This window comes from Miniopterus schreibersii (genome assembly GCF_964146895.1).
Source record: "Miniopterus schreibersii genome assembly, chromosome: 19".
Classification (NCBI taxonomy): Eukaryota; Metazoa; Chordata; class Mammalia; order Chiroptera; family Miniopteridae; genus Miniopterus; species Miniopterus schreibersii.
Genome location: NC_138119.1, coordinates 14437299 through 14456542, shown reverse-complemented (window position 1 = coordinate 14456542; position 19244 = coordinate 14437299). Strand labels below are relative to the sequence as shown.

At 48.3% G+C, this 19244-nt stretch overlaps 2 protein-coding genes across 6 annotated transcripts; one reads left to right on the top strand and one right to left on the bottom strand.

The window, feature by feature from the left end:
• Positions 1–442: 442 nt before the first annotated feature.
• METTL25B (methyltransferase like 25B) lies at positions 443–7385 on the bottom strand. Of its 4 annotated transcripts, none has more exons than XM_081122147.1 (8): positions 6735–7385; positions 4237–4361; positions 3889–4081; positions 3350–3412; positions 2934–3077; positions 2001–2485; positions 1223–1407; positions 443–795 (listed from the first exon to the last, which is right to left on the bottom strand). In XM_081122147.1, exons 1-8 carry the CDS (start codon positions 6843–6845, stop codon positions 674–676), a joined length of 1428 nt encoding a protein of 475 aa, XP_080978273.1. In that variant the 5' UTR covers positions 6846–7385; the 3' UTR covers positions 443–673. The 4 variants fall into 4 exon arrangements, with proteins under 4 accessions (XP_080978273.1, XP_080978274.1, XP_080978275.1 ...); XM_081122148.1 differs by having other exon boundaries at positions 1223–1337; positions 6735–7057; XM_081122149.1 differs by having other exon boundaries at positions 3889–3996; positions 6735–6811.
• Positions 7058–12935, top strand: ISG20L2 (interferon stimulated exonuclease gene 20 like 2). Of its 2 annotated transcripts, none has more exons than XM_081122151.1 (4): positions 7058–7448; positions 8053–8913; positions 10854–11054; positions 11768–12935. In XM_081122151.1, the coding sequence occupies exons 2-4, from the start codon at positions 8164–8166 to the stop codon at positions 11879–11881; spliced, it is 1065 nt and encodes a 354-aa protein (XP_080978277.1). In that variant the 5' UTR covers positions 7058–7448; positions 8053–8163; the 3' UTR covers positions 11882–12935. The 2 variants fall into 2 exon arrangements, with proteins under 2 accessions (XP_080978277.1, XP_080978278.1); XM_081122152.1 differs by having other exon boundaries at positions 7416–7580; positions 11768–12932.
• The last annotated feature ends 6309 nt before the right edge of the window (positions 12936–19244 follow it).

Genomic DNA, 19244 nt, shown 5'->3' with positions numbered 1-19244 from the left:
TACAGCTTCCGGGATAGAGACCAAAGTAAGAGAGGTTCCCTCCAATGGAGACCTCTGAGTAACAGAAGATGCCACCTGTACTGGAGGGCAGTGGAGGTTGGGGATGTAAGACCTAATTGTCACACCTGCAGCATCTAAGTAGGGAGGGTGCACATCTGTCCTTTTCTATACTTGCTAGAAATGGAAGGGAAATAAAAGATTTTAATTTTTGTTGTTAATTCTCACCCGAGGATATTTTTCCCATTATTTTTTTTAGAGAGAGGGAGGGAGGGAGGGGGAGAGAGAAACATCAATATGAGAGAGACACATCAATTAGTTGCCTCCCACAAGCACCCCGACCAGGGCCAACGATTGAACTTGGAACCCAGGTACTGTGCCCTTGATCAGGAATCAAACCTTTGACATTTTGGTGCTGCCAATGCTCTAACCATTGAACCACATTGGCCAGGGCAAGATTTTCATTTTTTAATAAATTAAAAATAAAATTTTACATACTATTACATAACTCATGGAGGGAGAGAAAGAGTCCGAAGCTGAAGGTCTGTGGGGCACCAAGATTCCACAGAGGATGCAGGATGCTGGTTCTCTGGGTGAAGAGTGCAGACTCTGCCACCCACTGTGGTACCTGGGTGATTTCGGATGGGGTCCAAGATGTGCCCTTCCTCAGGCTGCATCAGCTGTCTTCGGTCTCCAGAACAGAGAAGGCCTGACCCAGGGGCCTCTTGGTGGCCACCAAAACCAGGTTTCTCGGAGAGAGTGCAGGGCTGAAGATGGGCAGGAGCTCAGAATGGAAGCCTGGGAGAAAGGCAAGGCTACTAAGAAGGGGAGAAATGAAGCCCACTCTCAGCTCCACTTCTTGCCCAGGCTGTAGGCAGGCATAGCCCCTTTTCCCCATGGGAGAGGCTCCAAGAGACTAAGAAAACCCAGTTCTCTACCAGGAACACTGGTGCCTGATGCACTGACTTGGGAGGAAGCAGTCCTCTGCATATTGTAAGTTCTCAATGCCTGGGATGCTCGCTTAAAATGCACTTCAGGTATGCACTCCACAGGCTCATTCAATAGGAATCTATATTTACAAGTCTCCCACCCTACTCCTTTCCCACTGGTGACTCTGAAGCAGGTGGTCTAAGAATCACCACAGTGATGAACTGTGGGACCCAGAAGAAGAACCCCAGAACTCCAGCCCCTCTAGCCCTGGGTCCCTGCTATAGGTCACCCTCACCTTGCTCCTGAAGGTACAGTAGCCGGTCCAGTAGAATCAGTGTCTCCACCAGTGGGGCCAGCAAGAGGGCCAAGCTGAAGAAGGCCACCACACGGTTCTCCTGGGCCTGGTGGGCCTGAAGGGCAGCCAGATTCAGTGGCAGCTGGGGATCCAGCCCCACCCGCTGTAGCCCCCGCTGCACATATCTGTGGGGTCAGCCACACATGGTACTCAGTTTGGTTTTAGGAACCTCCACCTCCCACTCAAACTGTCCACTCCTAATTTGATTCCAACTTTGCTTGATTTGCTACCCTAATTTGCATTTTTTTTTTTTTTTTTATGATTTTAGAGAGGAAGGTGAGAGAGACATCAATGTGAGAGAAATACAATGATCAGTTGCCTCCCATATGTGCCCCAACTGGGGTATGCACTCTGACCAGGAACTGAACCCATGACCTGTGCACAGGACAATGTTCCAACAGGCCAGGGCCTAATTTGCATTTTTAAGTGTTTCTCTGGCTGTGAGCTATCTGTCCAATAACAAATTGATCCAAAAATGTATTTTCAGCCAGATCTGTCCAATTACTTAGCCATATTCTTAGCATTTAAAAATCCTGATAGTCTCCTGATAATAGAGTGACAACTCCCTTTTAAAGAAATTTGGAGAAGCTTCTCCATTCAGAGAACTCAGAATCACTCTCCTGGGGGCATTTAGATTTACTTTAGGAATTGCTAACAAGTGGGAGGGGAATCAGACTTCCAGGTGGCTCCCGACCCGCCCTCCCCCCCAAAGCCTCACTCTTCAATCTTGAGCTCATGGACTCTAGGGATCCCTTGCACGCCTGGTCGACGGAGCTTGGGCTGGGCACGCCGGATGACCGTCTCCAGTGCTGCCCGGTAGCAGTGGGTTCGAAGGCCAGGGCCTGCTTTCTGTAGCCTCTCAGCATATTCCTCCAGGGCATGGCAGGCCCCCTCCCGCAGCCTGTAGGACAGTTCATAGCCAGGCAGCGCAGCCACCCACTGACTCAGTGGGTAGCCACCAGGGTCACTCAATTTCATGTAGCAGCAGCCCACTGAGGCCAGGGCCACCACCTCAGGGCAGCAGGAGAAATGCCTCAGCAAGGCGACACTCAGGTCCCCACAGGCATGGAGGCCTGTCAGCAGCAAGCGGGCCTCACCCAGAGGTGAGTTCTCCAGCGGAAGCAGAAGCTCCTCACACGGGGTCCTGGGGTCTACCCAGCAAACCACATGGTGTGGGGAGCGGCGAGAGCGAATCTGCACCATCTGTGGAGGCAGGAAAGGAAAAGGCAGGTGGGAAGTCTGTTTGCTGTCCCTATGCCACCTTAGGCTTCAGGAGGGATCTGTCCTCTGTGTTTCCTCCACAGAGGAAGAAGAAGCTAAGGCATGGGAGAGAGCTAGACCTTGAATCAGAAGGGATAAATCATGGATCTATCATTAACTGCAAATTTTTTCATGTGAGTCTGTTTCCTCATTTGTAACGAGTCTAATACCTGACTGGCCACTTCACAGGTTGTGAGATGGACATATCAGGGTGGAAAGCACTTTGTAACTAGTGTGCCTTTAAAACGTGAAGAGGCTTTGGTGAAGGGGAAACGTGGGGAAAGGGGTAGCAGAGATAGGGACATCATCTCAAGCTGAGAAACTTGAAAGAGGGAATCCAGCCCGGCAGATTCTACTCTTGCAGTCCTGGGTGCAGTAAGGGCAGGCCTACCTGTGGGTTCCTCTTCTCCTCTTTTTCCAGAGCCTGCAGGAGCTCCTGGTCCAGATGCTGAGCTCTCTCCACCAGTCTCTGATCCCCTTCAATGCTCTTCACCTTCAGCCCCAGCCCCAGGGACATGAAGCGGGAGAGATGGCCCTGAAGTCATGAGGGGGAGGGTAGAGACAGCCCTGTTCAGTGCTCTTATCCACTGTTACCTTCTCTATCAGTAGCCTAGACACCTGGGTCCCAGGCCCCCAGAAGACTTAAATTCTGCCATTTACTTCTACCACTCCTTGGTAACTGCCTCCCTGAACCTAGGGCCTGACAACCTGTTGCCTTCCAGCTGTTCTATCCCCATGACTCAACACCCCCCCACACACAAAAACAACCCACAAAAAAACAGAATGTTAGGAGTCTGTCTGGCTCACCTGGCCTGAGCCTACATCCACAACCTGGGTGCAGCCTGTGAGGTCACTCAGCTTTTTCACCAGCTGAAAGAGGGAACAAAGGTCTCTTGGCCATTGGTTCTTGATTCCCATGGCCATCATCCATAATGAGGGTGGAGGAGCTTAAGATGGCAGAGGAAGAGGGTTAGAGGGTGCCATGGGAGCGATGAGATAGGGAAGCTAAAACTAGGGGTGCTGGCCCTGAGCTCAGGCTCCTCTCCTTGCTCCTCTCAGGTCAGTGATTCAATCTAAGAGCAGATTATGGAGGTGTGAAAACAGGAGTAAGACAGCAATTCAGACATAGCTACCAACACACCCAGCAAAAGGATAAAAAAAAAACACCAACATCTCCCCCAATCCCCAAACCCAGCCTTGAGATATGATTTTAGTATGCCTGCCAAGGAAGGGACCCTCTAGGGCCTCTGGTCCTGCAGGTGAATTAAAGTGCCCACATCTTTGTAACCCACCAGCTTCAGTCCCCAGGCTCCCAGACAACACCTAAACCCCAGGCATGTCCTCACCTCTCCCATCCTCCGGATCTCATGCTGCTTCTTGGGCCTGACATGTTTTCGGAATGGAGCTCTAAGTCTGGAGCTCTGGCTGGGGTTCTCCGCAAACTCTGAGGGGGTCTGAAACCCAGGCGTCCGGGTAAAGGCCAGCGCATAGGCGGTGGACTTCAGGGCCAGCAGGGTGAGTGGCCACACCGACCTGTACCTGAGATAGCCCAGCCCAGACCCCCAGTGAATAGTCCCATTGTGTCCTGAGTGCACCAGTTTACAACCCAGGAAGCCCTTGTGAGACTCTCTGAGCAATGGCTGGCTGCAGGGTTCAGTGCCAAGTCCCCTAGCACAGGGCCCCCTTGCCTATACCTGACCACTTCCCCTTCTCCAGGCATCCCCAGCAGCAGTGTGGCCAGCTGTGGTGGGTCCAGTCCATCCAGTGCTTCCTGCCATGAGCAAGGGAGTGTGCCCCACAGGTTGTCTGTAAAAAATTCCTGCAGAAGGGCAGAAGGAATCAACAGGCTACTACCTTTCCCATTCTTCCCCACCCCACTCTCAACACAGGACCACTGGCTACACCAGCAGGTACCTCCTACTCATGCGAGTCACCTCTTCTCTAAAGCCTGCTCCAGCCTCTCATTCCTTCCTCGGAGCCCGGAGTGCATTCTGAACACACCTCTCCTTTTAGCAATTTCCCACTTACTTATGTGTCTGTTCTCTCCACTCAACTGAATGGAGAACCTAAGGGCAGGAATGGTGTATTCTTTATATCAGCATCCACAACACCACAGTGACTAACAAGCTGTACTAGTATGTTACCATTTAGTAACCTACCCTTATATATACCAGACACTTGATATGCCAGAATGTATTTTTATTCATTCATTTGTTGAACACAGATTCTGGAGCTTTGTTTATGTACTTTTCTAGGCTCAGGGGATATGACAATGAACCAGACAGACAAAATTCTTATTCTTGCACAGTTTACATAAAAACAATTCTTTTTCAGAACATCAAATGCCACATGGACAATAAAACACTAACAAAATAGTAGGAGACTGAGAGAGAACTACTTTAGAGAGTAATGAGGGAATACTTGAGGTGACACTTGAGTTGAGACTTGAATGATGAACAGGACACAGGCATGTAAAAAAACTCAGGTAATAGGAAACACTTATTAAATACTTTAATATTCCAGGTACTGTTCTAAACATTTTATATATACGTATTAACACCTTTAATCCCCAAAACAACACTGAGGTAGCAACCATTTTTATCCCTCATCTTACAGATAAGAAAACTGACACACAATTAAGCAACTTGCCCAAGTCAAAAAGCTAGTATCACCCGGCCAGGGGTGGCTCAGCGGTTGAGCGTTAACCTAGGATCCAGGAGATTGGGGTTCGATTCCCGGTCAGGGCACATGCCCAGGTTGCGGGCTGCAGCCTATCAATGACTCTCTCATCATTGAGGTTTCTATCTCTCTCTCTCTCTCCCTCTCCCTTCCTCTCTCTGAAATCAATAAAGATTTTTTTTTTTTAAAAAAAGGCTAGTATCAGAGCTGGGATTTGAAATTAACCCGACTCTAGAATTTTTGCTTTTAACCATACTACTCTATTGCCATTCTGTTGAGGACAAACATTCCAGGCAGATCTGTAAGAGCAAAGGCCCAGATGTCTGCCATATTTGTGGAGCAGAAATCAGAACACTGGGGTGCAGTATAGTGAATGTGGAAGAGAATGAAATGTGATGGGATTCAGGAGACAGGGGACAGATCCTGTAGGGCTTCATAGGTATCACTGGTATTGGTAAGGAGTTAGGATTTCATCAAAACACCCAGGAAGGGACTGCCATGATCAGAATTATATTTTAAAGAGATCAGTCTGGCTGCTTGTGAAGAACTGATTATGGAGGGGCTGAAGTAAACAAGGAGATTAGTTAGGAAGTAGTCCAGGAGAGAGGTGATGGTGGCTTGGCCCAGGGTGGTAGTCATGAAATGGAGACAAGTGGGTGAATCTGGTATCTTTTCTAGAGGTAGAGCCAACAGGAATTATTGAAGGAAAGAGCTGAATCAAGGATGGCTTCTGGGCCTGGCTGGTGTGGCTCTGTGGTTGAGCATGGACCCATGAACCAAAAGGTCATCAGTTTGATTCCCATCAGGGCACATGCCGGGTTTTGGTTTCCCGCTGGATCACCAGTTGGGGACATGCAGGAGGCAGCCCACCGATGTTTCTATCCCTCTCCCTTCCTCTTTCTAAAATCAATAAAAACATATTTTTAAAAAAAAGGATGGCTTCTGGGTTTGGGGGCTGAACAATTCAGTGGATGCTGGTGCCATTAATACATCATCTCATTTATTCTTCACAATGATTCTTCAAACAGGAATCCATTTTACAGCTGAGAAACCAGGGCTAGGAGGAATTTTTATTTAATGCCTATGGTTAACACAGTAGGGGAGGCAGGATTCTGTTGGAGTGTGCCTGATTCCAAAGTTTAAATTATCCATGACATTACAAAACCACGAATTTATTCAAAGCGTGGGTGAATAAACTTGTGTTCTTGGAACACCTCACATGTTCCTAGGAGACTTCAACGTAGCTGCAGCATGGCTCAAATGGCCATGCGTTTTATTACTTTGGATTTGGAAAGATTAGAGAAATAACCTAGATATTAGAAATATTAATATTTGTGTCATCTGTTAAAAAAAAAAAAAAAGAATCGCTCCAGTTTTAACCCCTTCTTATAAAGACAGAGTGGAAGTCTTAGAAAAGAGATCAGAAGCTAAACTCTCCAGGTTCTTTCCCTGTCGTGGGCACCTAGCGAAGCACACAACCAGGAGGACCCCGCCCACAACCCCGTGGCCTCACGATGATGTAGGCGTCCAGGATGGAGCGGTAGAGAGACAGGACACGGGTGAGATCCACAGCTAGCTGCCGCCTCTCCTCGTGAGAGAGGCCCCGGGCGGAAACGCCTGGCATCCGGGGTCCAGCCGGTGGCGCCGGGAGCGAGAACGCGGTGAGGAGGAAAGCGGCGTCAGCGCCACGCGCGTGCAGGACCCGCGCCGGGCTCAGCTCCGCAGGCGGGACGGGAAGAAGGCGCTCTGCACCGGCCCGGGACGCCGCCTTTCCCGGGTTCCTGGTAGAGGCTTAAGACCTGAGGCGTCCTTCTGACGTCACAGGTTGCGACACCCACAGCGCGAAGGTGTCAGCGTCTAAGATGACCGGGGAGGGGTCCCTGACAGTGACGCCACAGAGGCGGGCCGCAGCGACCAGGTCCCGCCCATCCCGGAAGTGAGGCCCGGGGCCCCGGCGCGCGGCGGCTCCCGTTCGTCGCGGCCTCCCTACACCGTCGAGTTGGACCTCCGCTGGGCTACAGGGGCCGGGGAGCGCACCCCGCTCCTGCCGCCGCGTCCCTAGCACTCCGCGTCCCTGGCCTCGCTCCGGGAGGCTGGGGGCCCTGAGAAGGCGCGCGCCGACCTCCGGCGCGTCCCCTCCCGCGAGTCCGTCGGCCCCGGCCCCGGCGCGCGCCAATTTCCGTATCCGGCTTCCGGCGTTTCCGGGCGTAGCGGGCCCGTCGGGGAGGTAGGTGGTGGTGGGAAACGGGCTCTCTGACCCGGACCCCCGAAGTGTGCTCGCCGAGGTAGACAGCTCCCAGCCTCGGCTTACCCCCCTGCTGCCATGTGTTGTCAAAGGTCGTTTCTTCGGAGGACTTGGGTGAGAAGCATGTGGAGATGGCCTCCACCTGGAAACCGGGGGAAGGGGTACCCGGAATTATATCTATTTGTAGGGCCGGCACTGGGGAAGCCTGGCTAGTCTAGAGGTCATCTGTGCGGTACTCGTCACTGGTTTCGAGCGTACGTAAACGTCCCTTCCCTGGGCAGATGTAGAGCTCACCTATTCTGGCTTCCCATATTCAGAGAGAGTCAAGCTGGCTGGCTCTTCAACCCTCTGTTTACAAGTGAGACAGATCTAGAGGGGGGGAAATGACCTTCCTAAGACCTTAGGGCTGGTGAATTGTGGGCTTGTCTCAGACAGTGCTCCTTCGGTCATTTCACATTACAGATTCATCCCCCCTCTATCTGGGAGGTTGCTCTGATGTATTACCTCCCTTAAGTCCTATGGAGATGGGTCTCATGGTTCTCCCAGGCCAATTGGGCTCTGTTATCAGGTTCACTTTCTTCTCCAGGGTATACCACAAACCTCCAGATGCTGGTCTGTGAGATTCAGCAGGGGATGAGTCTATCCTTTCATTGGTAAGCCACTCTTCCCAACTGCTCTCCTACCATCCACCATCCTCATGTCTACCTTACTCCTCAATCTGGATTTTGGCGAACCTCCCCCCAAAAAGGCATTAGAAGGGAATGCCAAGCACCAAAAATTTGTCAAGAAGCGGCGGCTCTTGGAAAGGAGAGGCATTCTGAATAAGAAGAACCAGCCCCCTAATAATGTGCCTAAGTTGCACTCAGAACCTCCAAAGAAAGGGGTAACTCCCCAGGTGAATGGCACTTGGAAAATTTCTCCCCTTCCAAAAAAGAAGAAGACTGCTGCCTCCAGCACTGGGTCAGGGCAGTCCCTGGACAAGAAAGCTTCTGTGCCTTGGCTGACCCCTGCCCCTTCACAGAAGGCTGGTTCTCTTGTGGCTAAAGCAGATTTGCTGGGGGAGTTCCAGAGTTCCCTTCCAAAGATCAAGAGCCACCCAGCTCGCCCCCAGAAGAAGGACCCCCAGAAGAAGGACCCGCAAAAGAACCCGTCTCAGAAAAATATCCCACAGTACTCCACTCCAGCTCATTCAGAGAATAAATGCTCTGGAGCATCCCAGAATATGCCAAGGAAGATGGTGGCAATTGACTGTGAGATGGTGGGCACAGGACCCAAGGGGCATGTGAGTTCCTTGGCTCGATGTAGCATCATCAACTACAATGGAGACGTGCTCTATGATGAGTACATCCTTCCCCCCTGCCACATTGTGGACTACCGTACCAGATGGAGTGGCATCCGAAAGCACCACATGGTGAATGCTACACCCTTCAAGATTGCCCGCGGCCAGGTGAGAAGCATGGGGCATAATGTTAGCAACAAGGTGGGTGGGGAGAGGTCCAGGTAAGTGTGGACAATGTTGGTGGCAGGAGAAGGCAGAATGTTTACAGAAGGATCTGGGACATTATTTGTATAACTGGAATAGGTAGCCTGCAGTGAAGGGGATAAAAGTCAAGGGTTGATGTGTCAGATTTCTCATTTCACCCACTGAGCAAACCTGTATAGCCCTGTGCTGAGTAGTGGGTAAGTAACAAATGGAACAGGAAAGGAGAGTGAGCCAGCGGACGCCTCCAGAGGGCGCCCTTCATCCGTGTCTTTGTAATTTCAGCCTCACGTTCTTTGCCTTCTCTAGACGTACTCCTCTGTTCCAATAATCGCTTATATTGCCAGAACAGTCTTTTGGAGGAGGCTTATCAGAAGTGAAATGGTTGGATTTTTTTTTTTTCCAAACTATAAGAGAAAGTTTCTTTAGAAAATCATAGAGGTGGAAGAAGTGAGTGTTAGAAGAAATGGGCTCAGAAAACAGGTTACCGAGGCAAAAGAAGGGGCCCTTGGGGCTAAGAGAACGGTAAAGGTAACCCACCTGGGGGGGGGGGAAGGGGTAGGGGAAAGGTGCAGGTGTGCTCCCAGGAGGGGAGAGCACCAAGATTTTAGAAAGAACTTGAAAGGAAGAGCTGAACATCCTGTTCATTAGGGGCACAGCTGAACAAAGGCTTGGGAGGGAGAGGCAAGAGATGGGATGGGTCTGAGAAAGCAAATCCACTCAACTTTAACAAGGGCTATGTGTTGAAGTTAATGCAAAGTAAAGGTGTTGGTGGACAATAAACTGCAGGTGAAGTCAAGAGAATATGATGAAAGCCATAGACCCTCTCCCCCCAAAACACAAACAAATATATATATATATATATACACATGTATCTATCTGCCTGTAATTTGGGGCTTCTGTCACCTCCTTGGAGCTCATCTATGACTCCATTTGTCCCAGCCTTGTGCCTAATGATAATAATAATGATAATGGTTAAAGGCCTTCAAGTAGCAAGCCAGAACTGAACCAGATAGTTACATAAACATCTTCAGTGTGAGTGTAATTTGGGGCTGTAGGCAAATTAATCTGTCATTGGGGTGGAAATTAATGAGAAAGTAAGGAGCCACTGAGGTTGTAAGTCCAAAAAGGGTTACACTGTGAAAAATATCCACTTTCAGGGGAGAGGTTGAGAGACTGAGTGAAAGAAGCGATGTGATTAAGAAGTACATATTGGGCCCTGGCCGGTGTGACTCAGTTGGTTGGGCATCGTCCTGGGCACCAAGGGGTGTGCGATTTGATTCTTGGTAAGGGCACATGTCTGGGTTGCAGGCTCAATGCCTCGTAGGGGGCATACAGGAGGCAGCCGATCAATGTTTCTCTCTCATATCTGTGTCTTTCCCTTCCTCTCTTTCTAAAAATCAACCAAAAAATCTTTGAAAAAAAGTACAAATTGCTAGTTATAAAATAGTCATGAGGATATAAAGTACAGAATGGGAAATGTAGTTAATGATATTGCAATAACTATGTATGGTACCAGGTGAATGCTGGAAATATCAAGTGGAACACTTGTAAAATATATGATTGTCTAACCACTATGCTGTACACCTGAAACCAGTACAAAATAATATTGAAAGTAAACTGTAATTGAAAAATTAAAATAGCCCGGCTGGCGTGGCTCAGCCGTTGAGGATCCAGGAGATCAAGGTTCGATTCGTGGTCAGGGCACATGCCCAGGTTTCGGGCTCGATCCCCAGTGGGGGGCATGCAGTGACCCTTATTGATGTGTCTATCTCTCTCTCTCTCCCTCTCCCCTCCTCTCTGAAACCAATAAAGATTTTTTTTTTAAAAAAAGAAAAAAATAACACAAAAAAAAACTACTTTCACCTGAGTCTTACTCCTTACCACCTCTTCCATGACGATTTCAGATCTTGAAGATACTCTCAGGGAAGATAGTGGTGGGACATGCCATCCACAATGACTTCAAAGCCCTTCAGTACTTTCACCCCAAGTCTCTTACTCGCGACACCTCCCATATCCCTCCTCTCAACCGGAAGGCTGACTGCCCAGAGAATGCTACCGTCTCTCTGAAGCATCTCACCAAGAAGCTGCTAAACCGGGACATCCAGGTAGCATCTCCCCAAATGCTGCCAGGCCCCTTGCTTGGACACTGTGGAGGCCTTTCTAGCTGCCTCTACAGACTCTGACCCCAGAATTCCTTTGGTTGTAGAGAGATCCAGGCAGCTGCTCTTATGGGAAGAACTTTGGGCTAAGGGACTAATTGGTCTCTCCATGTGTTCATAAGGATAATTCCTATTCTCTACCTTACAGTGTTCCATAGGGTACTTGGGAAAGGGAAAAAAGCCTTTAAGTGGGTGTAAAACCCTGAAAAAAGAGGAAAGCAGATAGTGGTAGTGGTCTAAAGACCTCAGAGCAGATGCAAGGACCTCTCATGTATTTCACATGTTTGACATTCAAGAAAGGGTGACCTGCCGGGTAAGAGGGTATAGACACATGTTATGTAGAGAGAGTTAAGGAACTGAGGAAAATGGAAGACTCAGAAGGCCTGGATATGATAGAGATATCCTGTCTCTATGCAATGTAGAAAAATGTGGCATATACATGTTGCCACAGAAGAGATTGAGGCAGACGTTAGCAAAGATTTCCTACGAGTTGAACCCTTGAAATAAGGGGTAGGGCCCCGCCATAGTTCTACCTTTGCAGCCCACTAACTCTGCAGAAACAACTGCTTATATAGGGGTTGGGGGGAGCCAGTAGGGAAGGGGGAAAAAACAAAAAACATTCTTATAGCCTCATGCTTTTCTCTTCCTCCCTCGTTCAGGCTGGGAAAAGTGGACATTCCTCTGTGGAAGATGCTCAGGCCACCATGGAGCTGTACAAGTTGGTTGAAGTTGAGTGGGAACAGCATCTGGCCCAGAATCCCCCAAAAGATTAGCAGCAGTGGGGACACCGGTGATGAAAGGAAGCAGAGGCAGCACCGCACCCAGGAGAAACAGCAGAGAACCAATGGATGGCGCTACCAGCTCCACACCTTTAGAAGCTTGAGTTGTTGGGGAGAGAGAGGCTCTACCCCAGACTTTTAATATCCATTGAAATCTCACCTCAGGTGTTGTGTTCTGTGTCTGATTAAGTATCCCATGGAAGGAGGAAGTCTGTATGTCAGCACCCAGCCCTATACTGTTTACCTCTTAAATGGTGCTAACCACAGGTCCCAGGGTGCTTTGTTCTAGTCCAGCTTTTTGACTTTCAAGGGGCAGGGCATAGTGGGAAATTTAGTTTCCCAAACTGCCTTATAATTAGGGTGGTTGTATGTCCCACTGTATGCCTTTTGTTCTCAAGTGATTAACAGCACTCTTTTTCACTCAGAAGTATCCTGGTTGGATGATAAATTGTATGATCACATTCCATATCAGAGTCTATATCTAGTCTGTCAGGATAGCACCTGTTTTTCTCACGGTGACTTTGAGAGGAGCCATCCCTGGTGAGGTTTAGTTCTTAGGGTTACAAGGCAGTAGAGGTAAGAGAATGGAACTTGGAAGTCAACTTCTATGACTTAGGAAAGCAATCTCTTTCCTAAAGCATTAGAGGATTAATTTAACTTCGATCCCACTTGGTAGGTTAAAAAAGAATTTAAAGTGTTTTAATGGGTTTTTAGTTTTTTATTTTGCTAAACCAAGCCTCTAAAATAGACTCAAATTATTCCCTTGGTAAATTTTTTTCCTTGATAAATTTTAATAATGAAGAAACAAATGTGTGATGTTTGTTTGTTTGTTTGTTTTAGAGAGAGGAAGGGAGAGAGACAGAAACATCAATCTGTTTTCTACTGTACGAGCCCCAACTAGGGATTGAACCCTCCACCTTGGCATGTGCCCTTACCAGGAATCAAACACTTTTGGTGTACAGGATGATGCTCCAGTCAACTGAGCCACACCAGCCAGGGTGTGTGGTGTTTTCTTTTTAAATTTCACATTAAATTGTTTTGTCACAGGTGTTACAGGGCTATAATTCTGTAAGCAGGTTCCAGAGTCTCTGGATGGCACTGATTGGGCCCTTGTCTGCTGGAAGTCATCAGGAAGCACTGACCAAGCCTTTTTGTGTAGCCCACGTGCTCTGGTACCTTGTCCTCGCCCCTACCGCATAGCAAGGACCACACCTCAAATCACACCCCAAGCCATTAGAGTACCTTTACATGGAGTGCATGTGATCAGGAGAGTGACTTGGAGAGTGGGCACATGGGAGGGATGGGGCAAGAAAGAAAGGGTGCTTCGTGATGCCAGCCTGGTTGCTGCTGCTAGCTCTTCTTGGTGCACACCCTCATTTTGGGAAGGTGAGTTACAGGTCTAACCTTGTGTCTGGGATCACTGTCTTGAGGGAATGCAAACTCCATATATATACCAGGACTTGTGCCCTCTTGAGTGGCTGGTTTTGCTCCAGGGGGCCAGTCACAGTCATGGCTGCTTATAGCAAGGAATTTTCTGCAGCCACACCAGACCTGACATGGTCTTGTCACGTCCTGTGCTGCAGGATCTGCTTGCACAGGTAGCTATTGAGCTGTGAGCAAGTTGGTTCCTGCTGAGCCCAACATGAAATGTCCATGACACCTCACAAAGAGGTGCCAGGTGCCCTACACACTAGGAAGGCCACACCCCACCTGGGCATACATATGAAAGCACATTACATTCTGCTTACACGTTACATTATGATCAGTAAACTAGGAAATTCTCATTTGAGTTTAGTTTTTAGGGTACCTGTTGACTGAAATAAACCTGGCTTTGTGTGTGTTTTGGTAAAGTAGCAACTGGCTTTTATGCTTCATCCCTTCACCCCCATGTTCTGAAGGGCCCCTGGTTTCAGTCTATCTTTGGAAAGAGCTCAGTCTTACTTTGCTCACCAGGAAGAACCTGTGGGACTAAAGGACCTTGCATCTGTTTCCTCACTGTTTTCTCTCATCACACTTTCTGGTCAGAGCCCAGCTTGCCCTGCAAGGATGCCTGGGGATCCCCTGTTGTTATTTCCTTTTATCTGCCCCTCTGTCCCCAGGATCCTGGCTTCATCAACTGATAAGAGCCCCATTGCAGGTTGCTGCCTGAATCCCTATGGTCCAGCAAGTCCTGCTTGGCTTGCTAGACCATATGCATGATAAAACACAAGCTCTTGTAATAATATTCTCTTTGTGGCACAATGTTTTCTAATGGCTAAGAGACCCCCTACTGCAGGTGAGCACTGGAAAGGGCAAAGCATGAGAACTACATCTGCCAAACAAACTTGATAGCCTAAAACTTCACTTAACCAAGCGGTTCTCAAAAGAAGGGGGTCCTGGCCGGTGTGTCTCAGTGGTTAGAGCATCAGCCTGTGCACTGAAGGGTCTTGGGTTCAATTTCCAGTCAAGAGCACCTACCTGGGTTGCGGGTTTGATCCCCAGCTTTGGTCTAGACACATGCGGGAAGCAACCAATCGATGTCTCTCTCCTGGATGTTTTGCCCCCCTTCCGACTCTCTCCAAAAATCAAAGGAAAAAAATATCCTCTGATGAGGATTAACAAAAAAAAGGAAAGAGGTGTGTATTTTGAAATTTCAGCCCTGGCCAGGTAGCTCACTTGGTTAAAGCATCCTCCTGATATACCAAGGTTGTGGGTTCGATCCTTAATCGGCACATACAGAAATCAACCAGTGAATGCATGAATGGATGGGACAACAAATCAATGTTTCTCTCCCTCTCTCTCTCAAATCAATTTTTAAAAAATATTTCAGATGACAGCACTGCCCCTCCCTCTACATTCAAGAACCACTGATCTAGTGAAGGCTCCAAGGAAGAATCATTTAATTCCTAGTTTAACAGATGATTACAGCTAACAATAGGAAAGATCAACAGTACTGTAATTATGAACTTTCCCCAAGGCACATTAGCCCAAGTCCAAGTTTAGAGAGGAATACTCATGTAGGCAGTGTGCCACGTACATCTATGAAAACCCCATATCTTAAGTCTGTATTGTTCACAAAGCACTTTCACTTATCTATAGTGTAGAGCAAGTCCACCAAACCACTTTCGTCATAAGAGACTTACGAACATGTAGAGAACATGAGTTTGTTTGAGCCAAACTGACTACAAATTTCAAGAAGCAAAATCTCAATAAATTGAGAAAATGCTCCTGAGAATGGCAGTTTTACAGCTTATTTTATACATTAAAATCAAAAGAGGAGACATAAGTGGGGGATGGTTTACATGAAATTCTTTGGTGGAGATTAGGGAGGTGGGAGAAAGCAAAGGAGGGCATCTCAGATTGTATAAAGAGTAAAACTGAGACAAACTTTTATATTGGTGGGTATGGGTTAGTTAACATAGCACATGGAGTTGGTATGCAGGGGGGGGGGGGATGACAACATAACAATGAGGGGCTCTGTGGCTGCTCTGGTGAGATGGGTATGCCCTGGGGTCTGGAAAAGAAGAATGACATTCCACGGGTATGTTATCTTAGATTCAAAACAACGACAGGCTCAGTTAAGATTAACCTTTGTCGCCTTGGCCACTGTGGCTCAGTTGGTTGGGTGTCATCCTGTGAATCCAAGGGGTGTAAGTTCAATTCCAGGTCAGGGCACGTCCCCAGCTTGCGGCCTAGATCCCCAGTTAGGGTCATGCAAGAGGCAGCCAATTGATGTTTCCCTCTCACATTGATGTTTCTCTCCCCCTCCCTTCCTCTCTCTCTAAAAAATCAATAAAAATAAAGACTGACTTGTCAAGAAAGCTACAGGCCTTGGATGCGACTACCCAGCATGACCTGCATTTAGGAATTTTTATGTTCAGACTACCCTGTGTGGTTACTTTCGGTCTCTGAATTTATAAGGCCCACCTTGCAGACCTCCCCTGAGCTTATCAGGGTTAGTATGTGGCCCCTTTTCATCCACAGCTGTATAGAGTAACAGCAAGTTACCTTGTTTGACACTGGGCTTCAGGGTTGATTTTACCACTTAAGTCTGTGACATTGTCACTACTTCTTGGAGCCTAATGGTTCTAGCTTCCAAATCCTGGATCTTTTCTAACCCTTGATGTTTAACTGATGATTGCTGTCATTAATATTAATAGCAACTATTTATTGAGTGCTTCTCTGTGCAAGGCACAATGCTAAGTCCTTTAGGTGCATTTTCCCACCTCTGTAAGGGAGGGGGTGGTGTTCTAACAGCTGAGGAAACCAAGGATGACAAAAGGTAAGAAATCTTCCCCAGGCCAAATAGCTGGAGGTTGGTGGTACTGGCACTCAGACCTGCCAAGCTTGCCAGTCTGAAGCCTCTGCTGTTAACCACTGCCCTACTCTGCTGTTAACACATCCAAGTGGCATCTGGTGAGACTTGGAACCCTTCCACTCAAATTTTTACTGAGAACCTGCTATGTAGCCAGCCATTTTGCTAGGCATTAGGGAAATAGCATTGTCTTTGCCCCCAAGTTGCTTACAGCAACATGAGGAGGAGCCTGTATAGTAATTTCAGTGCACAGTGGCAAGTGCTGTCCACATTCACTGAGAGATCTGAAGCAGGGGAGTGATGTTATCAGATTTGTGTATTAGGACGATGATGCTGGCAGCCAAACGGAAACTGAATTGAAGAAGGGCCAGGAGATGAGTTCTTCTGTTTGAATAATTTGGATGAGTAAAGACAGAGGCCTGAATCAATGAAGTGGGAAGATGCATATGAGCATCACTGAGGAGGTAGAACCAACAAGACTTAGAGATCAGGGCAAGAGGACTAAAGGTAGCCTTGAGATTTCTGAATTAGTGAACAGACAACTGTGGTGCCATTCACCAAAATAGAGAACATGGCAGGCAGAAGAGCAGGTTTTTGTAGAGGATGAATTGGGTTTTGAGTGGATTGACTTTAAGCTGCCTGAAGATAGCCAAAGGGAGAGGTCCAGCCAGCAGCTGGAGATACCAGACTGGAACTTAGCAGGGTAAAGAGATCTGAGCTGCAAATTAAGCCTTAGAGACAACAGTGCAGCAGCGGGATGAGGCCTTTATGTATGAAGGTATATAAAGAGCAGAAGGTCAAGATCAGAATCTCAGGAAATACGTGTACTCAGCGAAGCATGAAGAGTATGAGCTCTCCCAGTGAGCAGCTCTGGCCTCAGCTAGGGCTGTTTCACTCTCATTTTCAAATCCGAGTTTTGTCAGAGTACCTCTTTCATGCACCTAGCAAGGACAGCTAAGTAAATGATTAAATCAAGAACAAGAGTACTGCCCTGGCCAGTGTGGCTCAGTTGGTTAGAGCGTCGTCCTGGGCACCAAAGTGTCTCAGGTTCAATTCCCGGTCAGAGTACATCCCCAGGTTTCGGGTTTGATCCCTCGTATGGGGCACAACTGGTTGATGTTTCTCATTCACATCGATATTTCTCTCTCTCTCTCTCTCAAATCAATTTTTAAAAATCCAGAGGAAGAATATTTCAGAGAACGTGAGGGGTGCAAAGGCCTGAGGTAAGAGATATGCTTGGAGTATTCAAGGAGCCACAAGGAGGCCAGCATGGGCAAAACAGAATAAACTGAAGGGAAAGCTGTTGTAGGGGAGAATCAGTGAGCAGGGGAGATGTAGGAAAAAATAGAGAGCCTTATAGGCCATTGTAAAAACTTGGGCTTATATCTGCAAGAAACGGGGAGCAGGATTTTGAGCAGAGAAGTGGTATGAACTGACTTATGGTTTAAAGGACTGCCCCTGGCTGATGTGAGGGGGAAAGAATGTGAACAGAGAACCAATGTGGAGGCTCTTGCTGTAATCTAGGGGCTGAGGCAATGGAGGTAGTAAGTGGCCTAATTGAGAACAGATTAATTTTACACACGCAGATGATCTTTGATGTGGTTGATCCTGAACAAATGTTTAAATCAAAGCCAATATCTTTGGCCTTTCAACTCCCAACCCAGTTCCTGTACACACTGGCTCCCCAAAGAGTGTTCAGAGAGTGCATGTGTGCCTCAGAAGTGGGGGACCCACATGTGCTCAGGGGTGGAGATTTGCTGCAGACTCTGGGCAGAAAGTCAGGTTGCATGTTCTCTCTAAGGCACTGACTAAATAGATAAGTGACACGTAGTGGCACTACTGAGGTGAGAAAGGTCTCTCACTCCCCAGCCGTCCCTGCCCCAGTTCCTGGCCTTTGTGAATTCCTACATGGGTCTGTTCTGGTGTCCTCTCTGCCCTCCCATTGCTTAACTGTGCTGACTTACTGGTCTTGTTTCTTTCTTTAGTATGTATGGCTTCTAGCCTTATTTAGGGACACTATCAATTCTATGCTTTCTTTTTTTTTAATCCTTACCCAAAGATATTTTTGCCAATGATTTTTAGGGAGAGTGGAGGAAGGGAGGGAGGGGGGAGAGAGAGAAACATCGATGTAAGAGAAACACGTGATTGGTTACCTCCCACACGTGACCCGTCTGGGGTCAGGGATTGAACCTGCAACCCAGGTACATGCCCTTGACCAGGAATCAATCCTGAGGCCAGTCAGTGTGCAGGCCAAGGCTCTAACCACTGAGAACACTGGCCAGGGCACCTCTATGCTTTCTTTGAAAGAATGTATATAATGCATAGGATTTGGGAGAGACATGGTGGGGGGAGAGGTGGAGAGAGAAGGTATTTTTAAAAATTTGGCACAGAAAAGCAAGCACACCTAAATTCTCTTCCAGGCTCAACCAAATTCCACCCTGAAGTGCTTAAGAGCAAGGCTTTAGAATCAGACACATCTAAGGCAGCACAAGGTAAGCTCTTGCACAGTGTGGGCTCAGTCATGCCCCTCCTCTCCCAGGCCTGGGTATTGAGGGTTGGGCCTGCGCCTGTGACCTGACCCCTCTGTCCCAGTGCACAGCAGCACCAGAACCTAACTTGTCTGGCTTCCCTCAGCCAGAGGCAACTTCCCCAAAGGCCAGGCCCTTTATTCCCTTCCACTCCGTGGAATCCTGTTCGGTTGCCTCTTTGGAAAGATTCCATGAGAGGGATCCAAACCATAACCCAAGGAGGAAGAAGGCAGATGCCCTTGCTCTGGGAGCTGGGGCCCACACCCAGGACCCACAGGGAGGCAGAGGCAGATAATCCAGCCTGGCAGCTTGAGACCTGAGGTTGGGCTGGCAGAGTGGGGAGATCTGGGAAGCTTTCCTGAAGTGGGGGAGGTGAAGCTGGGGTAGGAGCAAAGGGGCCCAGGCTGGGGAAAGGGCAGAGTATTCTGGAGGCTTCCTCAGAGGCTAGAGCCATCCCCCCCCCCCACACACACACACACACAACACACCTCTGTGTACTCTCCACTGCAAGGCAGGGACTGACTCCTCCCAGCTT

What these genes read in the sequence shown, in the direction of transcription:
- METTL25B (XM_081122147.1), bottom strand. Translation starts at nt 6,845, where the DNA reads ATGCCAGGCGTTTCCGCCCGGGGCCTCTCTCACGAGGAGAGGCGGCAG. An exon ending in CATGAGCTCAAGATTGAAGA is followed by an intron (nt 1,408 to 2,000) that starts GTGAGGCTTTGG and finishes CTGACCCCACAG; the next exon opens with ATATGTGCAGCGGGGGCTAC. An exon ending in ACTGTACCTTCAGGAGCAAG is followed by an intron (nt 796 to 1,222) that starts GTGAGGGTGACC and finishes CCTTTCTCCCAG; the next exon opens with GCTTCCATTCTGAGCTCCTG.
- ISG20L2 (XM_081122151.1), top strand. Translation starts at nt 8,164, where the DNA reads ATGTCTACCTTACTCCTCAATCTGGATTTTGGCGAACCTCCCCCCAAA. An exon ending in TCAAGATTGCCCGCGGCCAG is followed by an intron (nt 8,914 to 10,853) that starts GTGAGAAGCATG and finishes TGACGATTTCAG; the next exon opens with ATCTTGAAGATACTCTCAGG. An exon ending in TGCTAAACCGGGACATCCAG is followed by an intron (nt 11,055 to 11,767) that starts GTAGCATCTCCC and finishes TCCCTCGTTCAG; the next exon opens with GCTGGGAAAAGTGGACATTC.